The sequence below is a fragment of the Lathamus discolor genome, chromosome 13 (assembly GCF_037157495.1).
Source record: "Lathamus discolor isolate bLatDis1 chromosome 13, bLatDis1.hap1, whole genome shotgun sequence".
Lineage (NCBI taxonomy): Eukaryota > Metazoa > Chordata > Aves > Psittaciformes > Psittacidae > Lathamus > Lathamus discolor.
This window is the reverse complement of record NC_088896.1, coordinates 428,773-446,483: the sequence shown is the minus strand read 5'-3', so window position 1 is coordinate 446,483 and position 17,711 is coordinate 428,773. Positions and strand designations below refer to the sequence as shown.

Genomic DNA, 17,711 nt, shown 5'->3' with positions numbered 1-17,711 from the left:
GAGCTGCGTAATTACAGTGCTCCAGCCTCCTGTGGAGGGTTGTTAGATGAGTAAAAACATATTGAGATCCTGTGAGTTATGTGAGCAAACGCAGGGGAATAAACCACTAATTACCCTAGGAAAAGCCTGCCCACAGTAGCAGTGGAATCGGTGTAAATGGGAATTAAAAAAGTTACTTCCCCCCCAAACCAGCTGCACAGGCAGCACGCAGATGAAAGTTTATTATTAACATCATTCACCCCGTGCATGCTAGCGGAGTTAAAAAGAGGTGTTTGCCTTAGAAACCCTTGTTGCCCTTTACCACACAGCTAGAGGATTCCAGAGAGGGAAGTGGTTCTGTGTGAAGCCCAAGAGATCAAAGTCCTATTAAAAGAAACTCGTATCGTTTCCTCCCTCAGGAGAGAAGTTAATTTATGGAGGAAGCTCTTCGCATGGGAATTCAGCTGCTTCCTCAGACACAGCTCCTTCGGGGTGGGGGGGGATTTTCTCCTGGGGGGGGCAGGGACCCCGTGCGATCTTCTGATGACACAGCAGCCAGGGGTCTTTGGTGTCACCTACTCAGAGGTAGGTTCTCCACACAGCTTGCTGGGTCCTCTTCCTCCTTCTCTTCCTTCTTCTTGGGACTGCAGTGCTATTCCTGGCCAGTGTTGTCCAGTGGGTAGGGAATGCCATGGAGCAGTGAGAGATGTCAACACTAAAATAACCCTTTGGCTGGGACACCGTGCTCCCGGTCCACGCTCAGTCCCTGTGGCAGGGGAAGGAAGGAAGTGAGGCCACCTGCCACAAATAACTCCCTAGCCTCCTCCACAGCCTTCCATGCCTGCCTGGAGGCACTGGGCTGGGAGGGCCGTGCTGGTGCTCGGTGCTCTCCCGGGGCTCGGTGGCCCCTCCTTGGAGGCAGTCCTGCTGATGGAGCCTCACAGAGGGCGCGATCCTGCCCTACCGCTGGGGGGCGCCCTGGCGCTCCGCCCGCGCCACCTCAGACCACAAGTCCCGTCGGCGCCCTGCGCGGCCGGAAGCACGGTCCGCTCCACCGCGGGGCGCCTCTGGGAGTTGTGGTCCCGCCGCCCGGAAGCCGCGGCCCGCCACGTCCCGGGTTGGCGGAGCGCGGGCTCGCGGCGGGACTACAAGTCCCACCCTGCCCCGCGCACCGGGGCGGCAATGGCGGTGGCGGTGTTTGCGCCTGCGCGCGGCGCCCTCCGTGCGGACCGCGCAGAGTGAATAATAAAGGTCTGCTCGGCGGCGGCGGAAGGCCGGAGGCATGTCCAAGGGCCCGGTGGCGAGCGGCCCCGCCGCGGCCGGCCCGGCGAGCGCCGCTAGCGCGCTGCAGGCGCAGCCCGAGAAGCCGCAGCACTACACGTACGTAGCGGAGCTCTCCGCCGCCCGCCCGCGCGCCAACACGCGCCTGACGTCAGCGGGCGGCGTGCGGCACGCGCGCACGGAGACCCGCCGCCAGCCCGCGCGGCACCGGCTGGAACCGGCCCCAACCGGCCGGCGGGGGGGGGGGGGGGGGGGGGAGGGACGGGGCGCGGGTTGAGCTGTTCCCCCTCTCCCGCGGGTGACGCTCCGGGGCTCCGGCCGCTCGGCCCGACCTGGGGCTCGTGGGGGTCCGGCCCCTGTGGCCGCCATCGCAGTCTGGCCCCGCCGCCGTCCCCTTGGCTGGTGGCAGCACACCGCTTTAGTGGCCCTTGCTCCCGGCCCACGCGGGCCTCTCCTCGGGTGTGGAGGTGCCAGGCATTCAGGGGTGTCGGGATCTGCGTATCCTGGAGCTGTTGCCCGGCCCTCTGTTCTCGGAGGAGTCCGGGCTGTCCTCGGGCACCTGCAGAGGGAGGGGGCAGTGCGAGGAGGCCGGTGCTGCCTTTTGGCTCCCAGGGGCCGAGCCCTGCGCGCTGTGAGGGATGGCTCCAAGGGGTCCGTCCTCGGGATGGGTGTACTTCCCCGCTTCACATGCCTGTGAGAAATGTCCTCTGTGGGGAAAATTACATGAAAATCCTGGGAAGTGCATATCCTGTTCTCACCTTTCCTCACACTGCTTCTGTGTGACTCTGTGGTGAAGAAAACACAAGTTGGTGTGTGTTGCCTCTGTTGCTGGAGATGGTGCCTCCATGAAGGCTTATTCCTCGGATGTGTCTTCCCTAACCAAAACCCAGAATTTCACTGTGCTGTACCAGGGGTGCACGACCTGGAACTATTGCTGTGTGTGCTTGGCTTGCAAATACTTCTTTGGGGTGGAAGTTGTGGTGATGATTCTTGGTTCTTTTGCACTAGGGATAGTGGGTGGATTGGGATTGAGTGTTGTCTTTGTGAGGATGGCTAGTGATGGACATGGGTGGAAATAGGTTAGGTGTTCCCTGTCCTTAAAAGAAAAAAATTTTGGGACTGTTCCTTATGACCAAAATGCGTGTGCCAAGCTGTCTTCCCTTATCGCTTTAGGGTGTTGTCCACATACAGAAAAAATGTACAAATTACCCATATCTCCTGCTTGTGTTGATGCCCCCACCCAAAATGAGAAGTGCAGGTTCTGAGTGCAGTTTGCGTTGCTTTAGTTTATGTTTTCATAAAGTTGCTGATGGATTTCTTCCCTGTTTCCACCTTATAATTCACAGAATAAGGAGAGCTTCAGAGGCATGGATCTGTATACCCAATGCAGGGATCACAGGCTATATGACATTCTCTTCCTTCAGGTTGTCCAGAATAGTGAGTTTGTGACAGAATGAGGGCTTCTAGGTTCTATGTCCATCATAAAGATCTTGTTGTGATCTTCAGGGAGCTGGCAAATCATAGAATCCCAGACTGGTTTGGGTTGGAAGGAATCTTAAAGCTCATCCAGCTCTGGCCCCCTGCCACAGGCAGGGACACCTTCCACTGGAGCAGCTTGTTCCAAGCCCCTGTGTCCAACCTGGCCTTGAGCACTGCCAGGGATGGGGCAGCCACAGCTTCTCTGGGCACCCTGTGCCAGCGCCTCAGCACCCTCACAGGGAAGAGCTTCTGCCTAAGAGCACATCTCAGTCTCCCCTCTGTTACAGCCTCAGATTACTTTATTTCTGATGGTGTCAGCAATCAAAGTTTGACAGTGTTATAGGAGAAAATGGCATAAAGGAGTCCACTAGGGCAGTCGCTGTAGTGGTAAGAGAGAGAACATGACCTGCCCTCAGAGCTGAAGTGACACGAACAACAGAAAAGCAGTCAGTCAAAAGCGAGGAATTAAAAACCCCAGGTGGCAAGGAGATGGGATTGTAGCAAGACTGTAAGTACACTAGGTAGAGTAAGGTGAAGGTGATAATATGGCTAAGCATGACCATGGAAGCAAGGATATCAAAGCTTAGGAAAGAAACAGTGAAAGGAGTTTGAGAAATAGGAGGAGAAGGGAGATCATGACAAGGTAGCTGAAAAGGACAGGAGGAAAAAGTGACAGTATGTAACTAAGGTGGTGGGGGTGTTAGCTTTTTTCCAGTGGGCAACCCATGTAGTTTCAGGTGGATGCTAATAACATGTCAGTGAAAACAGTTGTGGAGAAGCTGGAGAACCATAAGTGAGGGACATTTTGGGGGCTGCAGAGTGCTAACAGCAGGATGCAAGCCATACTTTGAAAGTCTTGGATTTGTAAACTAGGTCACATCGTATTGTAAACCCTCCTCTGATAACATATGGGAATTTACTTGGTGGTTGTTCATATGAACAAGTTGTATGTTGTCAAAATGTAAATATTTCCTTCCTTTTTATTCCTTAAATATAGCTTGTTTCCATAAAATGACATGAAGGTTACAACTTGTAAACTGAAGTTAAGCTTAATTATCTGCATAGTTTGCTGTTCCCTGGGGACAGGCAATCTGGTGCTGGGGATCTCTTGTCTTAGGAAGTTTTGGCTGTATTTGTTAGGAAGCATTCAATTTTCAGAATTAGTGTTGATTTCTAAACTCTTGGTATTATTTTCATGAGATTTTTAGGTACTTTGAACTGCAGTTCTAGATCTTGTCAGGAAGCCTTTGTGTCTGTTCTAGATGTACAGCAGAAGAAAATCTGGGGGAAAAAGAATAGAATTAGTGATGCTATCTCATACCTTTGCAGTGTTTGTTAGCAGAAGAGGAGCTCAGAAAAAGACCCTTTGATTGTGCTTGGTAGCAGTTGTAGTGGGCAGCTCGGTTCTCCTGGAGACTGAGTTACTCAGGTATATGCTGGGCTTTGCTATTTAATTATGAATGGTGTGTTCCTCGTCTGGGGACCTCGTATCCTGTTAGTAGAACTCAAGTAAGCAATGAAGTGCTCAGCAGCTGCGGCTGTGTTCTGTCTGGGTTGCTACATCAGAAGTTTCTTCGTGTGGCCGTTCGTTGTGGTCCCGTAAGTGGGATGAGATCGCTGTGCTCCTCAGAAAAAGGGGCTGAGGTTGTTTCTGGCATACCTGAAGCCAGTGCAGCTTTGATATGCTTCGGGGGATGGGCTCTGCAGGGGTGAGCTGGTAGCTTGTAGTGGGAAATAGATTTGGTTTGGGGACGCTCTGTTAAACCTCAACTAAGTATTGACTTCGCACCTTGTCTTAGCTCTAGCTGACATGGTTCTTTCTATATGAATCTACCCCTGATGTGTTATCTGCAAATGTGGGTAGAGGCTGAGTTCAGAGAAACTGAAAGCAAGCCATCAATCTCTTGGCAGTTGTAGACACTGAGTACTGTGGCATGCTTTTGTTTTGCTACAGTTTGTCCATTTGGCTGTTGCCATCTTCAGTGGTTTTCAGTCAGGCTGGACTCTTTAATTGTGAACTGAAAGATTGTATCCACTGCTTGGATGTTTATTGATCTGGCAGAATTTAGGTAGGTGAAAGCTGAGCAGTTCTTTGTTCACTGCATTCACCAGGAAGTCAAACAGTGCAATACTCTGCAGGAAAGCAAGTGTTCAGGTGAAGAGAAATCAACCTATTTTATAAAAAAGCAAAGAGTGCAAAATACACGTGCTCAAAAGCAGCATTGAAAATACTCTGATTTAGGTGATAAACTCTCTGGGACAAAGATTTTCTGGGCATAACCCAGGTCATTGTTACTAAACGTGATTCTCTTGTGTGTGCCCATCTTAAATGTGAGCAGCCATCCTGTAAATAAACTCCAGTTTTCCGTGTCCCTGCAGGCTGTACGTACCCTCACTCCAGTTCTGGACCAGGATGCCTGGGAGCACATCCTTTGTACTACGGCAAAATAAGCTTTGTGGTTATGCCTTTGCAGCATAAAATACAAAAATCCCATTCTCTTTCCTTTTACATGATTGGAGGAACTGTGGGAAATTCTGAAGGGTTAGTACCTGTGTAGTGCTAGAACTGCATCCCCACAGCTGGCCATTCTGTTGTGTTAGTGACACCCAGGCTTTATCTTGCAACCATTTAGATGCCAGCCATTCAGAGCTATAAGAACTAGTGCACTTGAGTGAAAGGCATCTTAAGTGGGGATGAAAATCAGGTTGATGCAATTATGCTAAATCAAAGACAGTTTTGTATCTGCATGTTTTTGAGTAGTGCCTTGTGTGGTGGTTTCTTGGCCTTAAACAGAAACTGATTAGGTCAGTGACAGAAATATAGGGGAAGAAGAAATAAGAACAGGAAGATAATAGTTGGGCTTGGATTACAATGAAGTCTTATTTATCTAAAAATCTTTATGTTAAAATTCCTACTCAAAACCAGTGGCACACAAAACTGCACCTCGAAGCGTTTGTAGAGAGTAATCCTTATCTCCTTATACGTGGACGGTGTCTTATTGCTTGCAGGGCAGACACAGCATGTCCGATCTCAAATGTGCAGACTGACTGACTGTGAAAAGAAAACCAAAATCCAGATGGGTAGCTAACATGTTTTCAGAGTTGCTTTTTCTTCTTTTCTTTTTTTTTTTTTTTTCTGTAAGTGGCTTTGCTCTTCTAGAGCCCTTAGTGTCTGAGTAGTCTGTTAGGTTATACTTTTGACATTCTTGATATGGGTGGTCTTCACAACTTAGCAAATACATTTAGGGTTCTGAAACACTTCTTACAAACCTTTTTTCTTTTTAAACCACCAGGACTTTTAAATTAACAAACCGTTGTACTAATTCTGCTTTGGTTTTACTGATGACAACCCTTAGATCAATAAGCTGATAGGACTGATACAAAAATAGAAACTAGCCCTGTTGTTTAAACAACAAATCAAACCAAAACCAAAACCAAACAAAAAAACGAACAACAAAAAAAACCTCCATGCATTGTTGGGTTTCAGATCTGGTAATGCCCTTGGAGGTTGTTAGGAAAGCGCAGAGAAAGTCAGTACTTCTCAACAAGAGACTTGCCAGTGGTCTGCTACATCAGAACCTGTAAACGTCAGCTTGTGAGGGAAGTATAAGCTGGTTATTATTGCTGGTTTTTAAGTCAGTGTGAACTTCAGCGAATACATGCCCACCACAAACTGTTGCAGGAAGCTGGAAATATAAAATACTGGAGCGTGAACAGGAAGGGCTGCCTTCACAGTATGTACACTGGAAAATAATGCTCTAAATGCTATGGTCATCAAAGGAGGAGTGTTAAAAGCCTCTGCTGTGAGGGGTCGTTGGGCCCCCATCAGCGCAGGACTGTGCTGTCCTGCTGGTTACTGTGCATGTGGAGGCAGCGAGGGGTTTCCTCCCTTGTGTTGCAGTGGGGCTGGAGCTGCTTGCTACTTTTACACTTAGTAAGAGAGTACTTCTAGACATCAGAAGTGACAAGGAATTTGCTCTATCAGTGGCCTAGAAATATTTTGCTGAATGAAAAGCTTTATGTTCTGCTTTGAGATTTTCAGAATTAGCTTTCGTCCGGCCGTGGTTGATATTTCAAAAATCACAAATTCTGTGAAAGAGGAGAGAGACTCACTCATGCAGAATTTTTCCAACTTTGAAAACAGTTGTTTCGATTTCTTTGATTAAAAAAAAAAAAAAAAAAAGAAAGAGGACTATGTTAAGGCTTATACATTGCTTACATTATCATATAGGATATTTTTTTTGTGGCATGGCAGACAAAATTGAATTAATAATTCTTATAGAAAACATTGGAATTTTGAGCTTCCCAGTATACACATTTTCTCATTTTGTAGGTTTATGTATTGCCTGATTATTATTTTTTTTTTAATATTGTTTGGCTTTATTTTGGAGCAAATTCTGTTGGAATTCAGCATTTTGTTTTATTCAGATTTCTTCTTTACACCAGAATAGATTTTTCTAACTTCTATGAGCAGCTGCAATGTGCAGCCACCTTTTACAAAGGGTCTGACCAATGTCCTCTGGAAGATCTTCGATTGCATTTCTGCCTAGCTGTTTGCAGGATGCTTCTGCCCTACACCAACGCGGCAGGAATGTGTCAGGACATCAGTTAATCATGCTGATTGTGTGTCATATTGGCATCAGCTGTCACCGGTAGACTGTATTAATACACCAGGCTGTGAACTGGGGCAGCTGGAGAGCAGGTCAACTCTCCCTTCTCTTAGCCCTGTGATAGGAGCTGTGATTTCTAAGAGAGGAGCAAAATAAAGAACTGAAGCAATGTCTTAAATTGCAGCATTGAAGCTTGTGAGAACCTGCTTGTCAGGACCCCAGGAGCTAAGTTCCTTTTCAGAGGATGCTGAGGTCATGTTTTGTTCCTTTTGTTAATGTCTTGCTTTTTAAAAACTTCATAAATCTTTTTGAAAATGAGAGACAGGGCTAAAAGAGATGGTGAGAAGTTACCAGTTATGTGGTCCATCCCTTTTCCTCATGGAATCACTAATGTCTAAACTGAGTCTGAGATTTTTTTTTTTTATTTTTTTTATTGTTGTTGCTTTTTTAATATTGTGTCCGTTTCCTCCTTAAAATCTTCTTAAATCAGATTTTGTTGAAATCGTGGATTGTGAGAGTAAGACAGTCACAGAAGTTTCCATCTTGTAAAGTCTTTATATACTCTGTAAACTTCTTGTAATGTTCAACAAATCACTTGCAGATCAGGTACAAAGCTAAAAGCTATGCCCTATGCACACGCACAGCCAACCAGGCAGCAATTCCCCTTGTGTCCTAAATTAATGAATTTCTTAGCTATCTTTTTTTGTTTTCCTCTACTTTATTTAGAGTTTGTCTTTTGTGTCAGGGCAATCAAAACTACAAAGCCTCCTCACCAGAAGGATATGTAAGGAGGTGCTAGAGGCTTGTACTTCCTCAAACTCCACCTGGTGGTGACAGCCAATTTAGATGCTTGTGATAATTTTCTCAGCTATGTCTTGTGTATTTTGATCAGTGCTTGATGCAGTTAATGCTAGTTTGACATTTGAAATATCAGTTGGAATGAATGTTCCCTTAAAAGGAATACAAACAATTTCTTCTCTTCTTGGCTTTGTTGCAGGCTGTTTTCATACACCCTCACCCTGCAGTAGTGTTCTTTTAGGTAAACCTAAATTGTTACAAGAAAAGTCCTGGGTTTTCTTTGAAAGAAATATTTTAAGTACTAAAATGCAGTGATGGCAATAATAGTGCTAGTTCACTGAAATGCTTGATACTGGTCTGGTTCTTACTTTTCTGGTTAAAACTCAGAGACATCTGATTGGATATAGTTGTCAGAACACTGGCAGAAGGGAAGGTTATGCTGAGTTTGTGGTCAGGCAGGAAAAAATCCAGGGCCATCCCTAGCTATCTGTTGGTCAGAAATTGCGGATACATTTCAGTAGAGCATACTGGCTTAGTAAGAATGGTGGCACTGTTAGTTACAGTTAAGAAATTAAGGCTGGATTGCTTTTTATCATTGTATGCCTAGAATTTCTTCAGATAAATAAGCAGTCATGCACCTATGGAAGGGGGAATAGATTCTTCAAACTGTACCTGGTAAATATCTGCAAAAATCGTAATTAAAGTGAGTATTGTTTTACAGAATCACACAGAATCACAGAATCCCAAGGGTTGGAAGGGACCTCAAAAGATCATCTAGTCCAACCCCCCCGCAAGAGCAGGGTAACCTACAGTACATCACACAGGAACTTGTCCATGCGGGCCTTGAATATCTCCAGTGTAGGAGACTCCACAACCTCCCTGGGCAACCTGTTCCAGTGCTCTGTCACTCTTACAGTAAAGAAGTTCTTCCTGATGTTAACGTGGAACTTCCTGTGCTCCAGTTTACACCCATTGCCCGTTGTCCTATCACTGGATATCACTGTAAAAAGCCTAGCTCCATCATCCTGACACCTACCCTTTACATATTTGTAAACATTGATGAGGTCACCCCTCAGTCTCCTCTTCTCCAAGCTAAAGAGACCCAGCTCCCTCAGCCTCTCCTCATAAGGGAGATGTTCCACTCCCTTAATCATCTTTGTGGCTCTGCGCTGGACTCCTTCAAGCAATTCCCTGTCCTTCTTGAACAGAGGGGCCCAGAACTGGACGCAATATTCCAGATGCGGCCTCACCAAGGCTGAGTAGAGGGGGAGGAGAACCTCTCTTGACCTACTAACCACACCCTTTCTAATGCACCCTAAGATGCCATTTGCCTTCTTGGCCGCAAGAGCACATTGCTGGCTCATGGTCATCCTCCTATCCACCAGGACCCCCAGGTCCCTTTCCCCTTCGCTACTTTCCAGCAGGTCAACCCCCAACCTGTACTGGTACATGGGGTTGTTCTTCCCCAGATGCAAGACTCTACACTTGCCCTTGTTAAATTTCATCAAGTTTCTCCCCGCCCAACTCTCCAGCCTGTCCAGGCAGCACAGCCTTCTGGTGTGTCAGCCACTCCTCCCAGTTTTGTGTCATCAGCGAACTTGCTGAGGGTGCACTCAGTTCCCTCATCCAGGTCATTGATGAAAATATTAAACAGCACCGGTCCCAGCACCGACCCCTGAGGGACTCCACTAGTCACAGACCTCCAGCTAGATTCTGCGCCATTGACCACAACTCTCTACCTTCTTCCTTTCAACCAGTTCTCGATCCACCTCACTACTTGATCGTCAAGCCCACACTTCCTTAGCTTATCTGTGAGGATGCTGTGGGAGACAGTATCAAATGCCTTACTGAAATCAAGAAAAACTACATCTACCGCTCTACCATCATCCCTCCACCTAGTCACTTCCTCATAGAAGGCTATAAGGTTGGTCATACATGACTTCCCCCTCATAAAACCATGTTGGCTGTTCTTAATGACCCCCTCATCCTTGATATGCCTAGTGATGGAGTCAAGAATAAGTTGTTCCATCACCTTTCCAGGGATGGAGGTAAGGCTGACCGGTCTATAATTACCCAGGTCCTCCTTCTTGCCCTTCTTATAGACTGGTGTGACCTTTGCCATCCGCCAAACCTCAGGTACCTCGCCCGTTTCCCACGACTTACCAAAGATGATGGAGAGTGGCCTAGCAGTGACCTCCGCCAGCTCCCTCAGCACCCGTGGGTGCATTCCATCCGGACCCATCGATTTACAGATGTCCAGATTGCATAGCTGATCCCTAACCCAATCCTCATCTACCAAAGCAAACTCCTTAGTCCTGACTCCTTCTGGGGCTATAGAAATCCGGGGCCCTCGGGGGCAGTCTGCAGGAGTAAAGACAGAGGCAAAGAAGGCATTCAGCACCTCTGACTTCTTTATATCCTCTGTCTCCAGGGCACCCACTTTGTTCAGCAGTGGGCCTATATTGCCTCTTGTGTTAGTTTTATTTGCTATGTATTTGAAGAAGCCCTTTCTATTGTCTTTAACCCAACTAGCAAGATTGAGTTCCAAGGAGGCCTTAGCTGTCCTAATTGCCTCCCTACATTCTCTAACAACTGTCCTATATTCCTCCCAAGCGGCCAGCCCCTCCTTCCATAATCCATAGATTCTCCTTTTCCACTTGAGTTTGCCCAGCGGCTCCTTGTTTAACCACGCCGGTCTGCTAGATCCCTTACTGGATTTCCTACTCATTGGGACGCTCCGATCCTGAGCTTGGAAGAAGCGGTCCTTGAATGCTAACCAACTATCTTGAGCCCCTTTACCGCCTAGTACACTTTCCCATGAGACTTCCCTTAGCAGTTGACTGAAGAGGCCAAAGTTGGCCCTTCGGAAATCCAGAACTGTGGCTTTGCTAGGTATTCTATTCCTCCCACACAGGATCCTAAACTCCACCATCTCATGGTCACTGCAGCCAAGGCTGCCATTGACCGTCACCACTTCGACCAAACCCTCCTTGTTGGCGAGTACTAAATCTAGCAGCGCTGCTCTCCTAGTTGGTACGTCCACCATTTGCCTTAAGAAATTTTTTGTCTTCAGCATGTCACCACAGTTCAAAAAGTTGTCAGTCCACAGCGAATATGCTCAGAGGTGATTTTTCTTCTCTAATCATCAATAGACTCTGAGCTTTCCTTAATAACACTTGAATATTCACCATCAGAGCAGAAATAAAACCAGCTGATGCCCCAGGGCAGTCATGCAGCTTCACAGCAACAACAAACCAAATAAAATGGCTTGCACATGTAATATATCTTCAGGGTGCCACCAGATTTATTCATGGATTGATTAGTCAAAATGAAGAATGAGACATTGTGGTATAGCCTGGGATCTGACTGCATTCCCTGTGGTGGAGAGCTGGCTTACACCCACATGTCAGGGTCCCTGTCTGACACATAGTCTGATGTGGGACATGTAATGGTGCTTCTTTGGATCAGTCTGTTTGTGTGCGTAGACTTTTATTCTGAGGGGTGCCTGCCTTATGGAGTGTCAAGAAAGCCTGCAGGGCTGTAGCAGCCACAGATAAAGTCTGATGTGAGTGCTGACTGGAAAAGAAAATCAAATGAATGGCTAACATTGATTTTTTTCAAAATCAACTAGTAAGAGCTGGCTTTTATCTTTGTGCTGGCACGTGTGTTAAGGGAGGCAGGTTCATGCTCATTAGATAATCACTGTATTTTATTTCAAATTCACAACAGAAAATATCTGTTCACAAATGTAAGCCTTTCCAAAGAGGCTGCTGCAGGTCTAGTTGGCATTTCACCTGAGAAGAAGCAGATGCCATTTTGTTTTCAAATATAGCTTGGTCTGGATGAGAGCACTATAGACCTGCCACTTCTTATGGATGTTTGGTTTTGTGGTGTTGGTCCAGTGTAAGTATAAGACCTCCATACAGTTCATGCACTGTCTTGAAACTGTTGTGAGAATGGGGCTGCAATTGAGCAATGAGCTGTTTGTTAAATCATGAAGGTTCTTGGTGTGGCCAGAAGGAGGGCTACTGTGCTCTTTTTCTGAAGCACCTTTTGTAAGACAAGATGTTAAAGGTCAGCTGCCTAAAAATGCTCATAAAAATCTGTAACTGAAAGCCTCAGCTATGTAGTGTCTTGTATGAAAATAATATTTTTTCTGAATTAGCCTTTACAGATTCTTGCATGTGGGATATTTTGTTTTGTTGTAGGGAACTAGCAGAGTGGGTAACACAAGTTTTGAAACAGCCCAGCCCAGCCCTTACTAATGCTTCTACAGTTGCTGGTCCTGGGAAGGCTTTGTTAGTGATTGAATTGGTGGGGAGAGAAGTACAGCTTGGAGAACTTAATGTTCCAGCTTCCAGTTAATTTTTACAGCCCAGGACATCAACGTGTTAATTAGACCTTGATTCATTGTAGTCTAGTGCAGCAAACCCAACACCTGTTTAACTCTACTCAAATTCCACCTTTCTGCAGACTTTCTCCATGTGTCTGAGGCCACAGGCACTAACACAAGGATAAAGAAGCACCATCGATCCAATCCAGTTAATATAAATCAGAAAAATTTAACTGGACATAAGCTGACCATAATAGACAGGCCCGTGGATAGATGTTTCTGCAAAGTCATTAGCAGTAAAATATTTAAGTGCTCATATTTAAACACATGTTTATGTGTTTATGAACATATATGAACACATACACTGGCAATTAAACCAGGTATAAACCTGTGCGCAGCTGTCTGAATGCAGTAAGCTCCACCCGCATGTTACTGAAAAATAATTATTTCCTTATGATTCTGTTTTCTTACACTCAGCACTTACACAGGTGCTGTATGGAAGGATTAATAACGGCTGAATAGTTTGTAGAGCCAAAATCAGCTCAGGGAGTGATGAGGGTTGTCCCAACTGGGGGTGACCCATGTTCGAAACCAGGAAGGTGTGCTTTAGGTGTTTGCATAAAGGAGTAGTGTCAAATTGAAAATACGACATTTAAACTTGGGGGGAAAAAATGGCTTTCTACTTAAAACGTTGCATGAACTGTCTAAATATTTGAGTAATTTTGAGGTCATGTCATGTAATACATATGGCCAGTTAATTTGGGAGGGGGACAAAAAAGATCAAACTCAAAGAAATCTAATTGTAAACTCAGGTCTTTATGCAGAGTTCTGGATCTTGCTGAATGGCTTAAAAAAAAAACCACCTCTGAAATGTAGTGCAGTGAAATGTTTGCATATGCCTGTGCTTGGAGTGTTTTAATTAAAAAGGTGACAGCTCTGTGTAAATAAACACTTGTGTTTAGAATGGGTTTTGTTGGTATGGCTTGGCCGTGTGCATTTCATGGTCCACTGACACAATAAGCTTGTGCTTTTCAAAGAGAGCACACCGCCTGGAAAGTGACTGAAATCGGTTTATTCCTCAGATTTGAATGATACAACTCATGGCATGCCTAGCCCCAGTGATGCACAGCTCGAGGGAATTCTGACCGAGCACCTTTCTCCTGACCCCTGCAGACTGGAGCTCAGTGGAGCTGGTGTCCTGGCTGTTCACAAATGTGATAAACATTCATTTTATTAACTCCAAACTGAAAGCCTTGATTTTTATTTCCTTATCAAGACAGCATCGCTGAGCTACTTAGCTACAATATGGTATTTATCTGAAAGCCATTTTTGCTGTAATTGTGGAAACCATGTTTTGCCTGAAGCTGGTACAAGGCTGTCTTCCCGTGATGGGCTGGCACTGTGCTGTAGTGTCTCGCTGTTTTTTTTTTTTTTTCTTACTGTGGTGTAGACAAGACACAGCTGTTTATGTCTGACATTTTTCTTCTAATTGAAAAATGTCCTGATCATTTCTGATAGTTGCCAACGTGTTATTTTTAGCATGAACTTTTACAGTCACTGAAAGTTGTTATCTACGAAGTATTGGCCGTGTGTAGTTCTTTCCTTTCTGCTGAATTGAATTAGATGCATTGTCCACCCCATGATCTCCTTTGCAATCTGAAAACAGAGTTACTGTAGTGGTCAGGTTCCTGTTGGATATGAATGTTGTACTTGTGGCGTGTTATCCTTCATTTTTTGTAATCTAGCAGTTTGTATTTTGGCTTCTGCAGTACCATTAGCATCCATTTGGAAGCATTCAGCTCGGCTTTGCTTGCTAAATTGATCAGACGCCGAGGACCTTCTCCAGTGAGTCCAGAGGGGGCCACAAGGATACTGTGAGGGCTGGAGCTGCTCTGCTCTGAAGACAGGCTGAGGGAGCTGGGCAGGTTCAGCCTGGAGAAGAGAAGGCTCCTTAAGGGGAGACCTGAGAGCAACTTCAGTGCCTAAAGGGGCAACAAGAAACCTGGAGAAGGGCTTTGGACAAGGGCCTGCAGGGACAGGACAAGGAGGAATGGTTTTAAACTGACAGAGGGGGTAGAGATGAGATCCTAGGAAGAAGAGGGCGAGGCACTGGCACAGGGTGCCCAGAGAAGCTGTGGCTGCCCCATCCCTGGCAGTGTTCAAGGCCAGGTTGGACACAGGGGCTTGGAGCAAGCTGCTCTAGTGGAAGGTGTCCCTGCCCATGGCAGGGGTTGGAGCTGGATGAGTTTTAAGGTTCCTTCCAACCCAAACCATTCTATAATTCTGTGAAAAAAGAGAATTTGTGAATGATGCCTGCCTATTTCTGTAGTGAAAAGTGGGCGAGTCATGGGCTATGGATGTGAAGAGTTGACGTTTTGATCAATGAGTTATAAGAACTCTTAAAAGAAAGAAAATTAACAAAAAAAAGACAACAGTAAACACAAACCCCCAAAACCCCTCTGCAGCCAAACAAGCCCAACTCCATGCATCCCTAATGAGTCTCTCTAACTCACTTTGTTTGCCCTTAGAACTGACATTATTGTCAAGCTCTAATGGAGAAGGGGAAATCTAACAGCTCTAAAATCACACGGTGCTGTCTGCTCTGTGACCTTTTTCAGCTGATGATTCAATTTATTTAGATGATACAGAAAACACTGGGGCATGTGAAGTCTGTCTTGTTGACAGATGTGAGCTAACTGAAACTTTTTCCTCATCCTTTTCTCCTTTCCCACATCCACAGTCAGCCTTTGGTTTTTATGAAGTGACCTATATATTTTTCTTTGAGATTTAAATGCTTTCTGAGCTTTTCAAGGTTTGCAGAACTGTACCTGGCTGTTGAGGGTATGGAAAGGCAGATAGTCCGATAGTCTCTGAGATATACAGAGAGAGATGTTTGTGTTTTGTGTCAAGGGATGTATGGCATATGAAATAGCCTTGGTCTGAAGTCTGAGGGGTTGGTCAGGTCTGTGAGGTTATTTGGAAAAGTACCATGAAATATGGCAAAAGGGGACATATCCAGTAAGTGGTGAGGCACAGGACCTGAAACCTGTTCAGAACTTCTCCTGAAATCATGATGAAATCCTTTAAGATTGCTGCTAAGGGTGTTTGTTGTTGTTTGATATTCAGTAGCCATTCGTGTGAGGCTCTGTTTCAGTATTCGATTACATCTGCCAGCAAGTGAAAAATATTGTTTATTAAAAGAGACTTGTCTTAACTACAGCTTTTACTAGAAGGATGCTGAACATTTCCTTGTAGAGGTTTAGGCAGGCTGTAAACTGGGCTGTCGGTAGCTTGCGGCTGTAAGTTGAGGAATTTGGTTGCTTTGTGCCTACCCCTGGGAACAAGAAACTACAGCTCCTGTGAAGTTAGGTTGGTTGTTTCATTCTTGTCCTCTCCAAACCTAAGAACTCTTGGGTGTTGAAGACTGTTCCTTGTCAGAGAGCTTTGAAATGCCAGCATTTTGACACATCCTGGGAATGCTGGTATGCTTACTACAAATTATTTTTGAATGACCCTGTTCTTTAAATCCCACCCCCACCCCCTATTTTTATTTTTTTTTTAATATTCCTCTTTTGGTGGAATATCATCTTTGCCCTAAGAGCAAAAACTCCTCCTGAGTGATGTCAGAGCTGCGTATCATGGGTTTTCACTATCAGTAATGATATGTTAAATGAAAAGAGCATTAGTAGGATTTTTATTGAGTATCCTGTTGGAATAAGTAGCTTCTGTCATACACTACTGACTCATTTCAATTGGAATACCACAGTTCAGTAAAAGAAAATAATTGAGTCATGGGTTTCTTACGTAAAGTGTGTCTGATACCATCTTTTGCAATAAAATTTTATGAGGGTGAAATGAATTAGAGAGCTGATTTAAAATGGACAGCTCTTTTCCTCTTGAATTGGGGTAGCTCTTCAAGCTTACGAATCAAGTAGGAGTTTTGGAAATATTTTCTATAGGTGAAGCTTATTGAAATAGAAATTTTTGTGCTTAGAGTTAGGTGTTTTCTCCTGGGTTTTGCACTGCTGCCTCCTTTTCGGGCAGTCTGTTGGATAAGCGCTACCTGATTCAGATAATCTTAACCTGTGTTAACTCAAATCATTAGTATAAACTTGAGAGCTAAGATGGTGATTTTCTAATTTCCTTAATTTTTTTTTTCCTTCTAAACTGAATTAGGATAACTTTCTCTGTGCTGCTGTTGGTAGAGATCGGTGCCAGCAGGAGCTTCCAGCAAAGGAAAGCTAATGAACAGCTGTCAAGCAGTGACCTCTGTCATTCAGGCTATGCTTTTCAGGAAGAGTGTGAGGTGAACTGGGACCACCTGAAACCGTACAACAAGGTCTATGGCCTTGGGCAGTCCTGTCTGAAACAGCAGGACAGAACTGATAAAAAAGTGCAAACAAAAGTCCCATGTAGTACTGTGCTGGTGAAATTGTATCTTTGTCAGTAAGATCCTGCACTCTGAGGAGGCAGGTGGGACTAAGATATGAATGGTAATAGCAGAAGAGCATTTTTTTCTTGATACCTTAAATTTTATCAGGACCTTAAACCTTGGTTTAAAAGAAAAAACACAGAACCAAACACTGTATTTGTAGATTTCTGTGTTAGATTTGTCTCTGTGGGCTGTTTTGGACAGCGCCTACTACTAAGACTTGTTACACAGCCCTCAACTAGTAATTTCTAATGTTAGTGCTAGTAGCAAAGTGAAGTGTCCACATTAGGCTGGGCTTTACAGAAACAGACAGAGCCTGTGCTGTCAGAATGTGGCCTGGGCCACTTCTCTGGGTCAGTTTCTTGTGACCAAGAAGCTGCAGAGATGGAGCTGCATGGCTGGCACTTTGAGCAGGATGTGCCTGCTGGTGTAGAAGGTGCCTGTGGTTTGCACTGAGGTAACACCAGATACACAGCAGTGGTATGAGTTGCCTAATGCAGGCCCTCATTAAGGTTGCTGTAGCAGTTTCATGGTGTAAACACACCCTTATGTGTATGGGAAATCCAGGTGACAGGGTGTTAGATCTCACTGTTGTCCTACATTTACAAGCAGTGCCCTACTCTGGATTAGCCAAACAATTGTCTAGTGGTTTTCTGCCTGCTGCAGGAGGTTCAGGTCCTGTCAATAAGCCTCTGTGCTCTTTTTGGGCCCAAGAGGAGTTTTGGCAGGAAACGGATTGCCTGGGAGGGGTGAGGAGGGCTGCAAAGGAGAGAAGCTTGCCTTGGAGCCTACTTAAAGA

The 17,711-nt window shown here is 45.4% G+C and overlaps 1 protein-coding gene across 4 annotated transcripts in view; it reads left to right on the top strand.

The window, feature by feature from the left end:
* Positions 1-1,152: 1,152 nt before the first annotated feature.
* UNK (unk zinc finger) overlaps positions 1,153-17,711 on the top strand; it is a 45,591-nt gene continuing 29,032 nt past the window's right edge. For all 4 annotated transcript variants that reach the window (XM_065694120.1, XM_065694119.1, XM_065694118.1 and 1 more), the window contains exon 1: positions 1,153-1,359. In XM_065694120.1, coding sequence (XP_065550192.1) covers positions 1,262-1,359 — 98 coding nt within the window. In that variant the 5' untranslated portion in view covers positions 1,153-1,261. The remainder of the gene's footprint in view (positions 1,360-17,711) is intronic.